Genomic DNA, 20082 nt, shown 5'->3' with positions numbered 1-20082 from the left:
ACAGTCATCAAGATGAATCTGTATTAAATGTTCTAAGTTTGGGGGAAAATTTCGCAGTACCAGAACTCTAATAACAAAAATGATCGTATGAACACCGTTGTTGATATTATCAAGACTATTGAATATAATGCCCACAAAATACCAGATGATATTGTCGGCGAAACACGTAGCCAAATTGCAATATCCTTACAAAGATTTTTAAGCAGAACTCCACATCTTATTTACACAGACAGATATATTATCGACCAATTTAATAAATGTGAAAATTTTTTGAAAAAACATGATGTTTTTGTAACAAGAGCCGACAAGGGGCAAGTTACCGTGATTATGGATAAAAATACATACCTCCAACAAATGAATTCCTTGCTTAGCGATGTTAATATATATCGAAAATTAAATAAAGATCCCATAAACAAAATTACATCGAAGTTGAATGGCATGGTAAAATCCTGGCGTGACAATGACATCATCAGTGATCTCATGTATAAAAAATTGAATTGCATGACGCAAACCTCTCACGATGTTATGGACAACCAAAGATCCATAAAAAAGATTATCCATTAAGGATTATAGTATCGACACTTGGTAGCCCCTATACAATGTCTCGCATTTCTTACATCAGATTCTGGATTTATCGATTCCAAATCCAAAATCTTATATCAAAGACAGTTGGACATTTTCAAAAGCAATAAGCGATGCTACGATTAAACCCGATGAAACGTTGATTTTGTTCAATGTCACAGCATTGTTTACGAATATTCCTACACAATTAGTTCTAAACTCTATTACAAATAGATGGCAAAATCTCTACAAAAACTTCACTGTCATTACAGCAATTTTTATTTGCAATAAAACTGATATTGGAATCGACGAGTTTTTCATTCAATGGCGAGATATATGAACAGATCTTCGGCAGTCCAATGGGATCTCTGCTCTCTCCAATACTAGCTGATATGGTCATGGATGATTTGGAGACACACTGTATAAAACAGTTACCGTTTTATATCAAAATGTTCTATAGGTATGTTGATGATATTTTCGCTATTATACCGACAGCAAAAGTTAATGATCTTCGGCAGTCCAATGGGATCTCTGCTCTCTCCAATACTAGCTGATATGGTCATGGATGATTTGGAGACACACTGTATAAAACAGTTACCGTTTTATATCAAAATGTTCTATAGGTATGTTGATGATATTTTCGCTATTATACCGACAGCAAAAGTTAATGATATGCTCACTGTGTTCAATTGTTATCATCATCGATTACAGTTTACATATGAAATCGAAAAAGAGAATGCACTGAGTTTTTTAGACATTATTGTTATACGCGATGGTAGCACCTTATTACTAATTGGTACCGTAAGCCAACGTTTTTGGGTTGGTATATGAATTTCTTTTCCAACCATCCAACAAGATACAAAATTAACACGATTAATAATCTTGTTGATAGAGCTATATTACACGCTCACAAACGATTCCATTCAGAAAATATACTAGAAAAGTTAAAAGAATATTAGTTAACAACAATTACTCTACTAATATGATCGATAAACACATTGGTTTGCGTGTTGAAGCTCTTAACCACCATGATAGGAATAACAATGTACATAGCCGTTTCTACCAACGTAGATTAACTTTAATCTCGGTTTAATTTACTTGTTATCTCATTCTAGTTCCAAAAATTAGAAAGAGATAAAGAGTAAGTTAATCCGAGATTAAAGTTAATCTACGTTGGTAGAAATGGGCTATAATGAGGTTAATCTAAAACAATTCGTTGCCATTCCGTACATTAAAGGGCTAAGCGATAACATCAAGCGTATTCTAAAAGGTGTGAAATTAAACAGTCTGTACACTATTTCCAAAAAACTCGATTGTATCATTAAACGCGGTAAAGATTCATTAGATACTACGAAACAAACGCAACTAGTGTACAAAATTGAATGTGATCAATATGATGCAGTATATATTGGACAAACTAAGAAACACGTGTCTATGCGTATCAAGGAACATCAACGGGATATAATAAAAAATGTTAGCAACCACTCCGTTATTAGTAAACACCGGGTATCTTGTGGTCATGAGTTTAAATGGTCTCAACCGATTATACTGCATAAAGAATGCGTCACAAGGAATCGTGAAATAGCTGAAACATTTTTCATAAAAAAAACATGACCATACCATTAATTTACAAAAGGATACTAAAAACTTAACTGGAATTTATGACAAAATAATTAAATCGGCATAGGCATTTAAAGATATCGATTGTATTTGATGTTAGGTATTATCTTTGTTCGTTTATTTATATATTTTTACCGTTAGACTCCGCACCGCCGTTTAGTCGAGCCTCAGATCTCGAAGAAAACACACACATTAGACTTTAACGTATCCAATCATTTATTATTTTTTATTACACAAACTTGACGATACTTTTGATTTGTAAACGTTATTATTGATTTATATTCTTAGGGCAACTCTTCTGTAATTTACTTTGTTTATATTGCCTTTTAGATAATATCTAGGCACATATTATAACTCAAAATGTGTACCACTTAAATTTTTACGTATCTAAGCACTTGATAAAGACCGAAACCAACAGTCGAAACGTTGTGCGCTATTTGTTGAATATATTTGAGGCCCGTCAGGTCAAACGTAATAATTACATTAATAAAAATTAATATTATCAAAAACAGTTATTAAAACATTTTATTAATAAAGTTAATTAATAATTATTAATATTGATTGACAATTTCATTTCAAGTTTTAATTACATTGTTGTACCTCTCGTTGTGAGTACGATTTGGGATCGCTGCCAGAGATCTTGCGAGGAAGGTATTTTGTCACTTACACCGTTATTTGTATTGAACACTTTTATTTTTGTATTACAGTGAATAGATCGCGACCCCGCAAGGCAGAGTGTCGCGTCTATGAGCTTGTTGTCCACGACCCCGCAAAGCAGAGTGTCGTGTGTAGTCTTAGTTTGTCTACTTCGGATTGACCCGCTCCTCACCTTCTTTCGCCGGTTTATATATCCGATAATTCGGTAGTTGGATCGAAAGAAGGGGAGGATTGCGTGAGGGCGTAAATCGGTCAGTATTCCAAATTATTGCTTAGACAGCAAGTGCTGTCTAAAGAGCATTGCGCTAATTGTCGAGCGGATTGCGCGAAACCTCGCGCGATGCGCTCGATGCGCTCGATGCTGACTGCAGCTGATCGACTTACGTCATCGTGTTACTGACATCTTATCGTTATGAGTGTGTCACTCATAACAACATTATTAGAAAATAATTGCAAGAAAAATTAAAGAACATAATAATAGAGTAGAAAAAATCTTTTGATTTAATTTAACCTGAGTGATACATATTTTTAAAGAATATACGATCAAAATATTGGTTACTGTGCATCGATACCAAGTTTATACAAACTAGAATATCTACTTTATTACTACTATTTAGGTGGTATTCGTAGTTTTATTTTATATTTATTATTTATATATTAAAATTGTCTTTAATTCACCACTATTTATTTTTATATTATTATTTCTTTTATTATGAAGCATTAAAGATGAACTTAAGACGATCTTTAATATAAGATTGAACTATAAATACCAGCTTTTGATTTCAAAATATTGATTGCTGTGCGCGCATACAAAAACTGTTATAAAAAAACTGTTGCTCTTTAATATAAAAATGAAATAAAGGAGATTATGATATAAAACAGATTTTATCGTATAAGATACTTTATACTACAAAATGCATGATATTCAAACAAAATTACCTTTTTAAAAAAAGTATAAAGAAGGCGCCAATGTGTGTATGTTCCTTTAAAAAAACCTCTTATATCAAAAATAAAACTAATTTAACCTAAGTAATATCACAGACCTTCTAATTCTAATCAAAATGTAACTTTAATTATTAAACTAATAATTAATTATTTAAAATGAAGACTTACACACACACACACACACACACACACCTTTACAAAAATAATGATTGCAAAATAATTAATCGACAGTGATAGATAACGACTAATTAATAACTTTATTAGTAAAGTCGGTTGACTATTTGCTTTACAATTTTACATTATTAAAATTTTGCGCCAACTATAATAATGGGTATTTATATGAACTGAAATGTCTATTGTATTACTATTCTTTAGCCGGTATTTATAATTAAGATATTGGCTGCTTTTTTCTTATACAAGGATGAAATGAAGAAGAATAATGTAAAGCAAAAAAATAAATATTTCATTATAACTAAATGTTTATTATAAATAAATACTTTTTCAAAAAACTTGGTGTTGATAAACCGAAAACACGCACGAGGGTGGGGGGGGGAGAGAGAGATCAATATAATGACAATATATTTATTTGGAGGGTTTAGCAGCTCCAAGTTTTTTGAAAAAATATGTACAATAAAACATTTAATTTTAATAAGATATTTATTTTTCTGTTTTACATTATTATTCTTCTTTATTCCATCCTTGTATGGGCAGAAAGCAGTCAATATCTTAATTATAAAAGAATAGTAATAAAGTAGATGTTTTAGTTCATATAAATATCCATTATTATAGTTGGCGCAAATTATTTTTATCGTTATTTTTTTAGAGAATGTGTGTGTGTGTGTGTGTGTGTGTGTGTGTGTGTGTGTGTGTGTGTGTGTGTGTGTGTGTGTGTGTGTGTGTGTGTGTGTGTGTGTGTGTGTGTGTGTGTGTGTGCGTGCGTGCGTGCGTGCGTGCGTGCGTGCGTGCGTGGAAAGAAAATGTGTCTACAATTAAAACTATAAAAAAATTTATGTTTTTAAAATGTATTCCTAATTTGATTTTGAGATGATCTTTTCTTCTCAGAAACATGTACGTGCGCATATTATGTATAACCATTGATTGATCATACCAAGAACAATCATACATTGTAACAATGTTTGCTTAATATAAAAGATCTATAGTTTGTACTTACGAAATTTGTATCCACAGACTGGTAGATAGCGAGAACAAATAGTGTTGAAAATTGAATTTTGATGCCTAATTAAGACGAAAAATTGCGAAACGAAAATTTAGGTTATATATTTACATGTAAAAAGTTGATGTACAGCAATATAAAAATTTTTGTTTCTCGTTCTCGATATAAAGTCCAATTCACAGATAGATATTAATATGTGTACTTTAATTCTGAAAAAAAATTTTCAAATCTATAAAAGTTCTTACGAAACCTAATTAATGATGTGCACGAATAACTCTACATTATCAACCCCGATCAAGTTTGAGAGGCAGTCCAGCATCTCCTTAAGTTCGGTAATAATTTGGAACAATTTTAAAAATTGAAACGTTCTAAGTAAATTTACAAAAATTATTTTAGAGGCTTTACTTTCCTGTATTTGATTGATATTGAATGCAATTAGAATTAGTATTATTTAATTTAGTAAATATAATAAAAATATTAACAAGGGACCGTTCCATATTGTAAAAGAGATATAAAAAAATTAACGTTACCAGTCGAAAGATCACGTTTGAAATAGGTATTTTAGATGATTAAATTTTGGGATTCTATGAATTTTGTATCCGACTTGAGATGGAACATATTTAGCCATTTTAACATAAACACCAAAATATCTTGAAAGCATTGTATCTTGATAGCAATGTATTTTTGAAGAAAATGTTTTAAATAAAAGTTGTAGAGTTAGAAGAGGGCCATTAAATGAGTTACTTGAATTTTGGATCCAGGGCTTATTTTAAGCTCAACAAGGCTTAGGTTAATTTTTTTGATGGCAATGCTTATGTTTTATTGCAGATTTATATTTTATAAAAAAAAAAAACAAGAAAATTTTGGTCTTGCCTTTGTTGGCCGGAATATGTTTTAAAATAAAAACTTCGAGAGCCATTTTGCGCTTGATGGAGGAAGTTTAGGTAAAAATTATCAGAATAAAATTTTCTTGTTTTTTTTTCTGTAGAATATAAATTTGCAATAAAACAGGCATTGCTATTGAAAAAATCAATTTGGGCCTTATTGAGCTCAAAATGAACCCAAAATTTAAGTAACTTATTTGAGTTACCTCTTCTAACTTTACAACTTTCTTTGGAAACCTTTTTTTTATACATTGCTTTCAAGTTATTTTAGTGTTCATGTTAAAATAGTTAAATACATGTCGGCATAAGTCAGGTACAATTTATAGGATTCCACGATTTTCATCTCAAATACTTATTTCAAACATGATCTTTTGATTGGTAATTTTTTGACATCACTTTTGCAATATGGAACGGTTCCTTGTGAGATTTTTAACTTTTTTTGTAAAATAATTATAAAAACACACGTTGAACTTATCAAAAAGTCACTTTTTGCAAGATTGTGGATTTACATTTTCTCTTTTAATTTGTAAGTTTTTTGGGGGGTATCACATTTTTTAAATCGTTATTTTCGGATTTAGCAGATCAAAAATGATAGAAAATTAAGAATTTCTTACTTGCTGCTTTGGGGACAAAAAATGGCACTTTACATACTTACTTTCTTTACTTGGCTTCTTTAATCCTCTTTCTATTTCTCCAAAATTTTAAATTTTTAATTGATTGTATGCGATTTGTTCTACTTATACTTTCTGATTTTGGCTTTGACATAGGTATTAGATGTTGTACGTGCGGCAGAATCGTTAGTAAGCAAATCAAATAGTCCTATTGATACGATTGTACCACCAAAGTCACCGGGGGGCACTAAAGATCTCAAAACTACTACAATTGTCATGAGTAAACATACATTAGCACCTCAAAATCCTAATAATGTAAGTATTACATTTTTTTTAATTTTTACGCATATATGTTTCATATTTGTTTAAGCATAGATTTTTACATAAGAGAATAATTGATTGATAAATTAGAATTCGTGTTTTCTTTTTTGTGATAGAAATGAATGCTTCTGATTGGTTAATGTTCTTGTGCGTTATGCAAAAGTTCGTATTCCCTAACAGATTTGAAAATACATTAAGTATAGCTCTTGTATAGCTTTTGTATGTATAGCATATTAAATATTATTTTATAACCATTTTTTTTAATTTACAGATTAATAAATTTTTTGTTTATTTAATGTTTGCTTGAAAAATATTTAGTATACCGCTTTTTTAAGTAGTTTATTTATGTATTATATTTTTATTTATTTATTATTTAAACATTTTAATAAAAAAACAAAGTATTACTTATAATTTTATCCTATATGTAAACGAATAAGATAATCATAATGTTTTAATATTGAGGAAAGGCATTGAATTGGGTAAAGTTTCCTAAATTTGAACTCCCTTATTTCTCGGAAACTAAACATTGCACCGTACAAAGACCGATAAAAACATGATCCGCATGGTTAATTAAAGAAAAAAATATTTTATACTTTAATGCTTTTTTCTTCGTAAAATCTGCTAAAAACGAATTTGTTAAAAGAGTTTTATTTGCACAATTTTATTTTGCAAATTGCACAGTTTAAACAATAGTGAGTGAATTATCGATAACATTACCATTATTTCACATTTGTAGTTTTCCCATGTTGTTTCTTTTTATTTTTCTCTTTTATATTTATTTTGTAGTACAATTGTAAACATAAAGTTTTTGTATGTGCGTCAATTGCAACACTCTGTGAAATCAGAGGTTTAGTAATAATAACTGTTACTATGCCGTGACCGTAATATAGCTAACCCGTAATTGTAACTTTAATATATATGTATAATAATCTAAATGTTTTGAGGCAAGATTTTACGAGAGGCAATAGACGAGACAAAAAAAGCATGCCTTAGAAGATAGAGTCTATAGAACTACGTAATTTAGGTAAGATGTATAAATCAATAAAATGTAACTTTGATCGTATACGGGTTCCAAATTAGGCGCCCATTTTGTCAGATGCCTTTTTTGACATGTATTACAAAAACAATAATTATTTAAAAAATACGAAACAGTATTATACAAATTACTATATTATTCGATAGAAGATACTTTCTAATTTAAATTATTATTTTTAAAAGTGTTTTCCTAATCATTATTTAAGAAATATAGTCCAAAAACGTAGTGGTGTTTCAAATTCGGTGTCTTTCCTCTAATAATATTGCATAGATAATTTTATTTCTAATAGCTTATTAATCTACATTTATTAATCTGTTAATGAGTCTTATTGTGTAATCTGGTTGTTTATTGGCTTGCTTTTTTATGTATTTTGCATGGTTTTCTGTACAGAAATATTATATATTCTTTTCGCTTTTTATTATTGCTAATTTATAAAAAAAGAAAAAATATATGTAAATATATAAAATTTGCTTCTATTAAATGAATATTTTTAACATTTAAAAAAGATCTAAATTAATGTGTACATAAATTATGTTATTGTTATAAAAAGGTAAGATTTGGCGAAGTTATTTTATAAAAATAACTTGTTACTTTTTATTGTTACCAAACCATTAATGAGTTATTACTATTTTAGTTACTTTTTTTGATATTAATATTTTGACCGTAACTATGAGTCTGAGACGTTCAAGACAGGATATTAATATTTGCTTTGACCGTTTATTCGCCTATCTTTATTTGAATTGTGTTATTTACACATATAGTCTTTTATATTATTTTTACACGTTGGCGTTACAATACATTTTTCTAATACTGTTTATTGCGATGAGTATTGTCACATATGTTTTAGTAGTCAAACTGGCTAAGACGTCTTCTACGGGATGCTGGGAAATCCAAGTTTAAGTTCTGGCTGTTATTTCAGTTAAATTGATAATATGATATTATGAATCAAATTTTACTCTAAGTAGTTGCACTGAAAGTTTAAAAGTAACGCTGCGCAGTTTGAATGAACTAGAAAATGTATCAGTTACACAATGAGCATTAAGATTTATTTTGACCATTTATTCACCCATCTCTACTTCAATTGTGCTATTTACATATACGGTTATATATTATTCAAAATAATATTTGTTTCTAACTTTAAAACCGGCAAAGTTGCATGTTTGTTTCCTATCTCAAAAAAGTAGGCGATGGAAAGAATTTGTCACAAAATCGTTGTCAAACATTAGACTTACTGAATGTCGAGTAGACAAACTCTTAAGTGGACACGTCAAACTTAAGTGGACACTACACTTATAGGAGACATAAGTTTTGTGTAAACAACAATGTTGTCAGTTATTATTTATGAAAAACGTTATTTGGAAGCAGAATAATGTCTCCTTAAACAATTTTGACAAATAATTACTTTTTTTTAGTTATTGCTAAAAACGCAATTTTGTACGGCAAAGAAAATATAAAGAAGGGTGTTGAAAAAAAAAATGATTTTTTACCGATCGGAGAAAATCTTGAGATTTAGTTTTTGGTCACAGTTTTGAGGATGCTGAGTTTAAATACGATAGTTGAAAACAATTAAAAACTTGGGAAAATACATTGTAGTTAGAAATAATGTCAGCGATCTGTATTAACTATATAACCATATAATTAACTATAGCGAAATTCAAATAAAAAGAATAATGCGTATTATACATTAAATGAATATGCAAATATCATTATATAGGTGACTCTATTTACATACGTATATTACATACGTATGTATTAGTGTGTCCAATTATACCTGTTTAACTAACAAAGAGAATGTTAACATCTGCTAACTCTACTTTTGAATGAGCCATTGTGTATTCGAAAGAGGAGGTGAAAAACATGTTTTGGCTTTTGGGTGAATGGGCAATTTTTGAGAAAATTGCATTTAAATATGTGCATTTTTCCCGATAAGGTAAGTACAATGAAAAGTCACTTTTTAAACAAGCCGCTCAAATTCGCGCAAAATTCGGGATCTTTGAGAATTTCCAGAAGGTAAGATTTGGTTAATGGCACGGATGCAGAGGCGACCTTTGCGAAGTGTTCGTTTAGCGAGGCAAGAGAGAAAGAAGTTGTAAGTGAGAGGCGTGTTTTGCCACATATGCCCAGTTTGCACAGATTGGCCTATAATGCACCCGATTCGCGGCAGTTTTAATTTATTTGATCTTACATGTAAGAGTTCTTAGCGCAGTCGAGCATGTTATTTACTATTTACCGTAAGTCCTTATAGCGTTGAATAAGTGATGGCGATAGCTTTGGCGGCTCTGTAGACATTGTTGCGGGTGCGCATGAGCTTATGCAGTTTATGCGATACCCATGGTTTACGCCTGTTGCTGACAATTGAGCACTTAATCGGGGCAATAATGTTGTAGGCTGATAATGTTGCTGCTGTAAGCGCACTCGCGTAATCGTCGATGTTTATTTGAGATGTGTATTTGCCACACAGTGAGGACAAAGATGGGAGGTGTTGAAGGAGGTTATCGATGACGGTGGAGGTGGCCAAGCTCATGTTACGTTTGAATAGGGTTAATCGACGATTTATTGATAGCTTAAAGTCAATGTTGATGAGATCGTGCCCAGCAATAAAGGGTGCTGCTGATTTGAAGAATTTGATGATAAGCGAAGGATTGCTGACAATAAAAATGTCCAACAATGTGCTATATCACATCATTGCAAATTTCGTGGTGAGTGGGACCTGATTGAACTATGTGCAGGGATAAACTGTCAGCAGCAGAACGAAGAAATGCGGAGGCAGAGTTGTCCTTGAGAAGATGGATATTGAAGTCACCCACGATTATTATATCTAAGAAATCGTGGATGAAGGCGGACAATTTCGAAGAGAACGAAAGAAAAAGCTGCAGTGGGGCGACGGTATATACTATGGTGCACAAGATGGAGGAGGATGGGAATTGAGAGGAAAGACCCGGCACCATTATCTTAGTATAAGGTATTCGGGTGTATTATTATATTATGGTTTTGACGAAGCGAGTACAGTGACAGAAGGAGTTGCGAATATAGGCTCCCACCCCGCCCCCCTCCTTGTCAGTTCTATCCAGTCGATAGAGATTATAGCCGGCTATATTCAGGATATCATTAGAATCGAGGGCAGTGAGAAATGTCTCAGAAAGCGCGAATATATCGTAATTGTTGGAGCAAATTTGATTTTCGATGAGAGAGAAGTGGGTTTTTAGTCGATTTACGTTGGAGTGAGCAATGAATAGGGGGGAGGAGGAGTGCTTCCTCGGTGCATCGGCGGCCGAGTGTAGTCAGCGAGAGCTAAAAGGCAAGGTGGTCAGCACGGAGTCGTCAGTAATCGATACAGATGGCGATTGCCGCGATTTACGTAAGTGTCCGTTCGTGATAAACTGTTAAGTTTATCACGAACGGACGAAGGTAGTTGTTTTGTCCAGCGAACCTGGAAGCACTTTACCTCACCAGGAGCTCGTGCACTTCTTTGGGCCATAGGGGTCGCAGACGCAGCGAGATGGACGCATGGCTGTCATGTAGGTCTGGTAGCTCAGCCATAGATAGCTTAAATGCCGATTTCATCAGGGTCGCGTACATTCGGAGATGCGAGCTTAAGAATGATGTCGCGCGCGGAATCAGACGATCGGGCCCCAGCGGGAAGGGCGGCAGAAGCAGAAGCGGAGGTATAGGCGGGAGCAAGGGCGGAGGAGGCGGAAGAAGAAAAATCCCCGCGGATCTGTGCGTTCCACGGCCGGATGGACAGCACCAAAGGCACCAGCGAGGCGAAAACAGCACTCACTATGTCTGCGTTGCCTTTATTACAATTGGAGGGTATACCCGTCAACAGCACATCGCAATTGTCGGTGATGGCGCAGTCGGTCCGCAGCGTGTTTGGCCCCGCTGGCGCGGCTCTATTCTCAAGGAGTTGTATTCGCTTTTCGAGCAAAGGCAGAGTGCCGATTTTAGTTTCTACGGTCGTTAGGCGAATATTAAAGGCCGACACCTGCGTCTCAAGGCTGAGAATTTTATTCTCAAGGCCACCGATCCGCTCCGCGAGCTACCCAAGAGCAGACATGTTTTGTTTTAATAGCGCTGCAATGTCAGCCATTGACACCGCGCAGGGAGCCTCCCCGATCGGCCTCTGAGAGCCGCTCTTGCTCATCCCGCGCGGCGCGACGGCAGCGCCCTGAAGGGAAGCAGGCAGCCTCGCGGGCTGCGCACCAGCGGTGGGGCGCACAGGCGACATTACGGCGGTCGTACCCGGATTCTCGATCGCGGCCGAACTCCTCAGCGCACAATGGTTTGTGGTAAGGATGAGGTGCTGGAGTAGGAGTAGGAGGGGAGTAGGAGGAGGAGGGAGGAGTTGAACCAGGCGTGCTAGCGGCGGAACTTATCGATGCCGAGGTTTGCGGAAAGAAAAAAGAAGTATCGGTCAGCGAAGCCGGTATTGGCGCGGAAGTCGGAGTGTTCTCCGGTGAAGCACAGCATGCGAGGTGGTTGAGCGAGTCGGGCGCCGCAAGGCAGCGAGCATGAGACAGGCGGAAGCAGCCAAGACACAACGTGAGTGGTTCGTTCCTGGTTGTCAAGCGCTTGGAGCAGACCGGGCAGCGGCCTCCAAGCTTGTCTTCCATGATCATCGGCGATGATCATTACTGCGTGATCATTTCGCAGTTGTTACTCATTTGGTCGACCGATGGTTTAATAGCAAGCAGTTTCAAGTACGGCGGTTGAAGACGCTGATATTGCCGAGTAAATAATGGCCCGTCGGAAAAAGATCCTCGCAGAAAATAACCTCAATGCGTGCAAGAAACTAGTTGATGAAAACACATAGCTATGCAATTTAGATAGGCAACCGATAGATCAGATTGTAGCTTGCAATCGAGTGCATGCAAGAGAAGCTGCAACAGATGTGCCCGAAGGCATGCAACGGCAGAAAGCAGTTTGAAAAGCAGAGAGCACAAACAGACGTCAAGTCGTACTTACGTGCGCATAGAGATTGATTGATTGATTTAAATTTATTATGCCCAAGCAGAGCTAAAGGGCAAAAATACAATAAGCAGTAGATACAGCAAAACAATTTTAAAACATCAAGTGGTCGAACGCATAATTATCGCATAGTGCAATTGATAAGGTAGATGAATTGATGATTCTTACAGTTAATTATACATAGCAGTAACTCGGAAACAAGTGAGTATATAAATTTTACAGTATCAAAGTAGAAAAAGGTGAAATACAAATTCAGATAACAGATACAAAAGCAGTGTGGAAGCATATTAGTCAGTGAGATACGCAGTTATATAAGAATAAAGACCAGGCTGATGAAGTGATATTATGATAATAAGTTTCAGTTGCACGTAAAAGTAAGACAAAAGTGTAGTAAGAATGGGAATTAAGTGTCTCAGAGGCAATTAAAAACTTACAAAGAAGGTTTTTGAAAATAGCGAGAGAGGAAGCTGACGTAATGTTGTCAGGAAGAGAATGCCAAAAATAAATGGAGAAGAGACGAAAGGAGTTCCTGTAAATAGTGGTTCTATGGGGAGGGATGTGAAACATAACCGATGATGATGTAGAACGATCCGATCTCCTTACAACCGATGATGATGTAGAACGATCCAATCTCCTTACAATAGAGCCTTACTGGGTCTATAGGAGTAAAGAGCTTACTTAAGTAAGAAGGAGACTGCAGATACAGGATTTGATAGATCAAACAGCCAAGAAAATAGAGTCTTCTATTCCTGACTGGGAGCCATCCCAGACGGCGCCTGAACGGGGTGATGTGTTCATCTCTCTTTACGTTAAAAATAAATCTAATACAACAGTTGACTAATCTCTGAAGTTTGATATTAAGCTCATTGCTGAGGTCATTGTAGACAAGGCAACAGTAGCCCAGGTGAGGTAAGATAAGGGTTTTGACAAGTTTACTTTTAAGCTCCGTAGAAGGTGAGCCCTTGTTAAATTTGAGCTTATACAAAGCATGATGGACAGATTGCGAGACATGAAGAATGTGCTTTTTCCACGAAAGGTTGGAGGAAAAAATAACACCCAAGTTGCGTACTTCACTCACAAACGGTAACGGTGTCTGGTCGACCTTAATGGGTGATAAAAGAGCAAGGTCTAAGTAATTGATATATTGTCGACTGGCAAAAATTATAGCTTTGGATTTATTAAGATTTAACTTAAGACCGTTCGTACCAGCATACTCGGAGACCGCACGAGCATCCTTAGATATCAACTCAAGGCCGTGAGACAAATCAGAAGGTGTGCAAGAGAGGTATATCTGAAGATCATCAGCAAATAACACGTGATTAGAATAGGACAAGACCTTATTGATGTCATTAATGAATAAAGAAAACAATATAGGGCCAAGGACAGAGCCCTCAGGAACGCCTAAGGAAATGGGCAGCCAATTTGAGTGATTCCCGCGTCATCTGTAACAGTCTGAGTACGGTCAGTCAGGTACCAAAAGAGCCAGATAAGAACTGAGTCAGAGAACCCAAGGCCCTTGAGCTTGATCAGCAACCGAAGGTGCAGGACAGTATCGAATGCCTTGCTAAAGTCGAACAGAATCATTATTGTGATGAGTCTGTCTTCAATTCTAAGTCTGATGTCATCACAGACACGTATAAGAGCGGACTGGGTGCTGTGACCGGGGCGATAAGCTGATTGTCTAGGATCAAGGAGACAGTGCTGATGAATATAGTCATTAATTTGAGCAGCAACAATCCGCTCAAGAACCTTGGACATTTCGGGAAGATTAGCGATGGATCGCGTATTAGACGGAGATAAAGGGGTACGTATCTTAGAGAGAGGACGAATGAGGGCTCGCTTCCATGCAGAAGGGAACGAAGAAGAAGACAGTGAGCAGTTGAATAATGTTGTAAGCCATAACGAAATGCAGGGCCAGGTGATTTGCAAGATATAAAGAGGGATGCCATCGGAGCCCGAAGCACAAGATTGAAGGGATCCAGATGCAATAATTTTGCGAACATTACAAGGTAGAATGGTAGAGGAGATAAACTCCGACCTTTGAGGTGGACAATTTATGCCTGCAATAGCAAAGATAAAGTCATTGTAAGAGAGCGGCTCAGCAGTAGAGACCGAAGCATAATATGAGTTTAAATCGTCAGTCGTAAAAAAATGAAGAGGAGAGGTAAAAGTATTTTTAACAAGATCTAGGTGAGTAAGTTATCTCCAAAGTTTGGCAGGGTCGGTGATGCAATTTAAGGAAGCGAGTAGAAACTTATTCTTGGCTAACTTTATGTCGGTGTTAAGCTGATTCCTAAACAGTCGATAACGAGCAAACCCAAGCAAACTATTGGAGCGCTTAGCTTGTTTATAAAGCAAATTTCTGAGTTTTAGACGAGACCTAAGATCAACAGAGAGCCACCTCACGGGGGGTCTCCTAGTAACAAATGCACGCGCAGGTGCAAAAACGTCTAGAGCATCCAATAAAGTGTGGGACAGCAGGTCGCAGGACAATTGAACATCAGCTTTATTGGAAAAGAAATTGAACGAAGCGAGGACTTCGGTCAACTTGAGACCGATATGATCAAGAAAACCGGAGTGATTAATAAGTTGAGAGTGAGAGACCAATTTATCTACGTCGTTAATAATGCATAAATCAAGGAGCGTTGATGCCGTTTGAGTGTGATGGGTAGGGGCGTACGGAACAAGGTAGAGATTAAGTGTCTCAACGAAAGCCAGCACCTGAGCAGAGTCATACGTGTCCGAGCCGAGATCCGCGCTGAAGTCACCGAAGATGATGAGGTGCTTGTAGCTAGTCAAAAGGTCAGTCACAACATCGAAGAACTCTGCAAGATAACCGCAATGAGGGGGCCAGTATATCACCGCCAGGAGCACCTTTGGGCCGCAGTTGGAAATTTCAGCTATAAGGAATTCAGGTTTATCGCTCTGCCCCTCTGACTTACACAGAGTCTTTACACGCAAGTAATTACGTGTCTAAATGGCAACACCACCACCTCCCCTACCGAGCCGATCACATCTCAGAATCCGATAACCATTAAGGGCGACAAGGTCCTCCGAAGTGTCAGGCTTGAGCCAAGTTTCCAACAGACAAATGGCATGATATCCCGCCTCTTCAAAATTGACGCGAAACTTCCCGAGATGAGCAAACAAGGATTGACAATTGACGTGATACACATGAAGAAACTCGGTCTGGTCGTTATCCGTAATCGATTAGTTTTCTTTTCTCCGCCATTCTTCTTTGCAAAATAGGACAGCGCTTGCCATCAAGGGCTGAATGTGATTGTGAGTGTGAATCCTGCGAGGACCATCGTCTGCAGTTGATACAGACCGGCGTGACGTCCCTTTTAGGGCAGCCTTTAGTCTCATGATCTCCAGCACAGTGCCCGCAATGCGCTGCAAATCTGCAGCTCTTAACAAGATGACCGAAAGCAAGGCACTTGTAGCATTGGAGTACTTTTATATAATTCGACACCCTGCATCCGGCATAGCCCACGAAAGTGAGCTCCTCTCAGCAGCAACGAGCGGATGCAAGGAGTTACCTCTACAACGCAGCTTAAGCTGCTGCCCCTCCTGGGGGGAAATATGTAGACGACTTTAACCTCAGACGTGTCGAAATTTCTTAAGTTTAGTTCTATGAGCTCCAATCTTATTTCCTCGCGCGACAGATTCCCAGGAACGCCTCGGATGAGCAGCCTCGGATTGACTTTTCTTTCCTCCTGGAGACTTAATCCAGCTCTACTCAGCTCAGCCGAGTCCTTGATCTTGTCGAGATCCACAGACAGAGCCTCTATGCGTCCACCATTATCCCTGGCAGATGTGATACTTTTAACTCTGAGGTTAAATTCAGATGGTCGTATTGCCTTCATCAGCGCCACTCGCGTGTCCCTCGACGAGATCAGCCCGGTCGTAACACCCTCCTTAGGGGCAACAGTAAGGTTAGTTGTCCGGGGCCTCAGTGCCCCCACGCCGCTCGCCGCCCTCTGTTCCGAGGCAACCATCTCCGCGTATCCACGTGCAAGGCCCCCCCTCAGCCGTCGGAAGCTGCGTACCGGGACCACCGCCAGCAGCGCGCGCAAGAAAATCATCGCAAGCCTCGGCAAGAGCGCTTTTTACAACCTTACCTATCCCTTTCGATGAAGGCGTATTGATGTTACAATCTAATAGGTTTATGTAGACCGCCGATAGCTCCACAAACGCCTCCTTACATACTTGAAAAGCTGCCGCTATCTGACTACGCTTCACCAGCGTCTCCTTACTCGACAGGAGCAACTCCGATATACCATCGCTATGCTTGTCCACGGTGTGTCGCATTTACCCTGGATATATTTATTAACAATTCCTGGGTCTTTTTAAACGAAAGAGCGGATAAGTTGGAGGGACGCTTGGCAAAATTTTTGCGCTTATTTACGCTTCTATGATGCCTGTCATGCTCCGAATCCACCAGGGACGAAGTCACAACGCGTTCAGTCATCGCACTCCACTCCCACTCCACCAACTGAAGCAAGCAGCGCACGCGCATCGAGCAGGCAACAACACAGCGAGGACGGCTCCGAGAAACAAGATTGAGGATGGAATCGAAAGGAGGGGCGATTATCACTAGCAAGAAGACCAAGTTCCACGTCAGGAATATCCAATAAGGCAAGCTGAGATAGCTTTGAGAGCCATACACTAGAAAAAGAAGACTCCGAAGGGCAGTTGGCGGCAATAATTGATCACCAAGTACAGAACGACATGTAGCACGTCAGACAAGTACTCACCATCTTGAAAAAAGGAGAGAGAAATAGAGGGGGTAGGGAGAGAGAGGGGGGGATGTACGCACGCACGCATAAGAGATTGAGATATTAAAAATTGCTTCCTTATAAACGAAGTTATATAAACACACACACACGCACACACATTTAGATGCACGCACAAAAGAAAAAGAAAGCTAGTAAATTATTCGGTTTAGCGGCGTCAAATTTTTATAGTTACCAATACATTATAAAATATTTGTATTAAAATATCTATTTGTAATATTTGTACAAATAATTATTTGTAAAAGTAGATGTTCTAGTTTGTATGAACATCCATTTTCATAGTTGACACATTTCCTTCATATCATTACTTTTGTAGAGAAAATATTTTTTTTTTTTTTTGTTCTTTTTGGGGAAAAGATAATTTTATTAAAATTTCATACATTTGTCGTGCCAAATTAAAATTATTTTGTACAAGAATAGGTTTTTGCGGGCGTTTCTTGCGCGTGTATACTTGGCGCTTTTATATATATATTTTTTTTAATTTATATTTACTAAAACCGCCAAAATTTTATTATAAGTATTAAAGAAAATTAATTTGGTAGGCATATAGACTAAAAAAAATAATTACAATTGGTCTCGAACCCAGCTCGCACGGATAGCAAAACGGTAGGTGCGCACTCACACAGTAGGTGAGTGCGCACCTACTGTTTTGCTATTTGTACGAGCTGGGCTTGAGACAGAGATGGGTAGCAGGAAATACTTTTGTCTTCAAATTACACATTCAATTACATATTACTTTTATAATTTGTAATTGAAATCCATTTAATTATCCATTATTTTCAGCATTTGTAATTAAGTTCCATTTAATTACTCATTATTTTGAGCATTTGTAATGGATGTCCAAAGTAATTAAATTACACTATTGTAATGTAATTACATTTGTGTGATTTAATTACATTTGCGTGATTTAATTACATTTGTGTAATTTAATTATATTTGTGTAATTTAATTACATTTGTGTAATTTAATTACATCTGTGTAATTTAATTACATTTTAATTTTTATTCGAATTGAGTTAACGACAAAGAGAACGTGAGAGTGTACATACTGTACATACTGCAAAAATAATATATTGTGTATCTAGCGGAGAAAGCGACATTTTTTAGACGATCGTGAAGTTTGCCTTCTGCTTGGGCGGCAATCATACGAGTCTGAAAGAAAAGCTTTCTCCCATGCATAAGATATTTTTCATAAGTTATGAACTTATGTTAACTCAATTCGAATAGAAATTAAAATGTAATTAAATTACACAAATGTAATTAAATTACACAAATGTATAAATAAATTACACAAATGTAATTACATTACAATAGTGTAATTTAATTACTTTGAACATCCATTACAAATGTTCAAACAAATTAGTAATTCAATGGTGTTTAATTACAAATGTTCAAAGTAATGTGTAATTAAATCACATTTAATTATTCATTGTTTTGAGCATTTGTAATTTGGTAATAGTCAATTACAAATTCGCCCATCTCTGGTTTGAGACCAATTGTGTGTAGCATCCATGGCCACCGCGCTTTATGCTGAAAAGTGACTTCATTGTACTTACCATTGTATCGGCCAAACATACACATATTTAAAATGCAATGTTCTCAGAGACTAAGGCCCATTTACCCAAGAGCCAAAATACGGTTTTTGTTTTTTCACCTTCCTTTTCGAATGTATTATGGTTCATTCGAAAGTAGAGTTAGCAGATGTTAGCATCTCCTCGTGAATATCACAAGCTTCGCGGTGACAGACCGAGAAAAGATTATGAATATGTATGTGCAAAAGTATCTGAATTGTCTATATTTTTTTGCTGTAAAAACACGAATGTTAAAAAATGATTGTTGTGCTTATGTTATATATCATTTCCGAGGGTTTGATTATATGGAGAAGGAAAGAGAAGTGCATCCTTCATGCGCATGAAAGGAAGGGGTGGGTACGTGGGTGTAGGAATGAGCACTCAGTTTTGATGGGTGACTGCTAAGTGGGAGAGTGAATGAATAGATGGATAAATACGTAAATGAACGACAAGATAGATTAGCATAATTTACTTTGATGGTTTCTGGATACTGCGGCTTTATTATTTTCTTTACCATATATGCATGTGCATGAAGGATGCACCCTTTCCCTCTTCCTTTTTTTTCATTTAACCTTTTGTAATTACACTTCTGAAAAAGTCAATTAAGAGACACGGTAGTGGCTCGCGCCAAGTAAACGCGCGGCGCGAGCCCGACCGTGCTCTTTACGCGAGTACGCGACTTGCGAGCACCCGAGATTATCGGGTTTCAGAAACGACTAAACCGATCGAGTTCTAACTAGGCTCAATCGAAAACTTGCAGCTGATTTGTATTAGAAAACTGTTTTTGTTTTTCCTCTACGTACCTTATGAGAGGAGATATCGCGACGAAAAGTCCAAATGTTGAAAATTTCTATTATGAAACGTCGTCAACCTTGTAGGCACCTAAGGGGTGAGAGAAGCAAGACGAGGAAATGTACAGTTCATTGCTTTGATACTAGC

General features: G+C 36.7%; 1 protein-coding gene across 14 annotated transcripts in view; it reads left to right on the top strand.

Moving 5' to 3' along the window:
• LOC105835844 (protein lap4) overlaps nt 1-20082 on the top strand; it is a 365219-nt gene that overhangs the window by 185356 nt on the left and 159781 nt on the right. For 12 of the 14 annotated variants that reach the window (XR_001139022.3, XR_004962559.1, XM_012679440.3 and 9 more), the window contains one exon: nt 6609-6767. The exons of 1 other annotated variant lie outside the window; for it this stretch is intronic. Coding sequence is in view for 11 of the 13 variants with exons in the window: in XM_012679440.3 (XP_012534894.1) it covers nt 6609-6767 (159 nt within the window). In the remaining 2 variants the exon portion in view is untranslated. Of the gene's footprint in view, nt 1-6608; nt 6768-8656; nt 14639-20082 lie in introns of those variants that run through there. One more of the 14 variants, XM_036284312.1, reaches the window with a different exon arrangement.

This window comes from Monomorium pharaonis, chromosome 1 (genome assembly GCF_013373865.1).
Source record: "Monomorium pharaonis isolate MP-MQ-018 chromosome 1, ASM1337386v2, whole genome shotgun sequence".
NCBI lineage: Eukaryota > Metazoa > Arthropoda > Insecta > Hymenoptera > Formicidae > Monomorium > Monomorium pharaonis.
The sequence above is the reverse complement of the archived record's forward strand: the minus strand, read 5'-3'. Positions and strand labels throughout refer to the sequence as shown.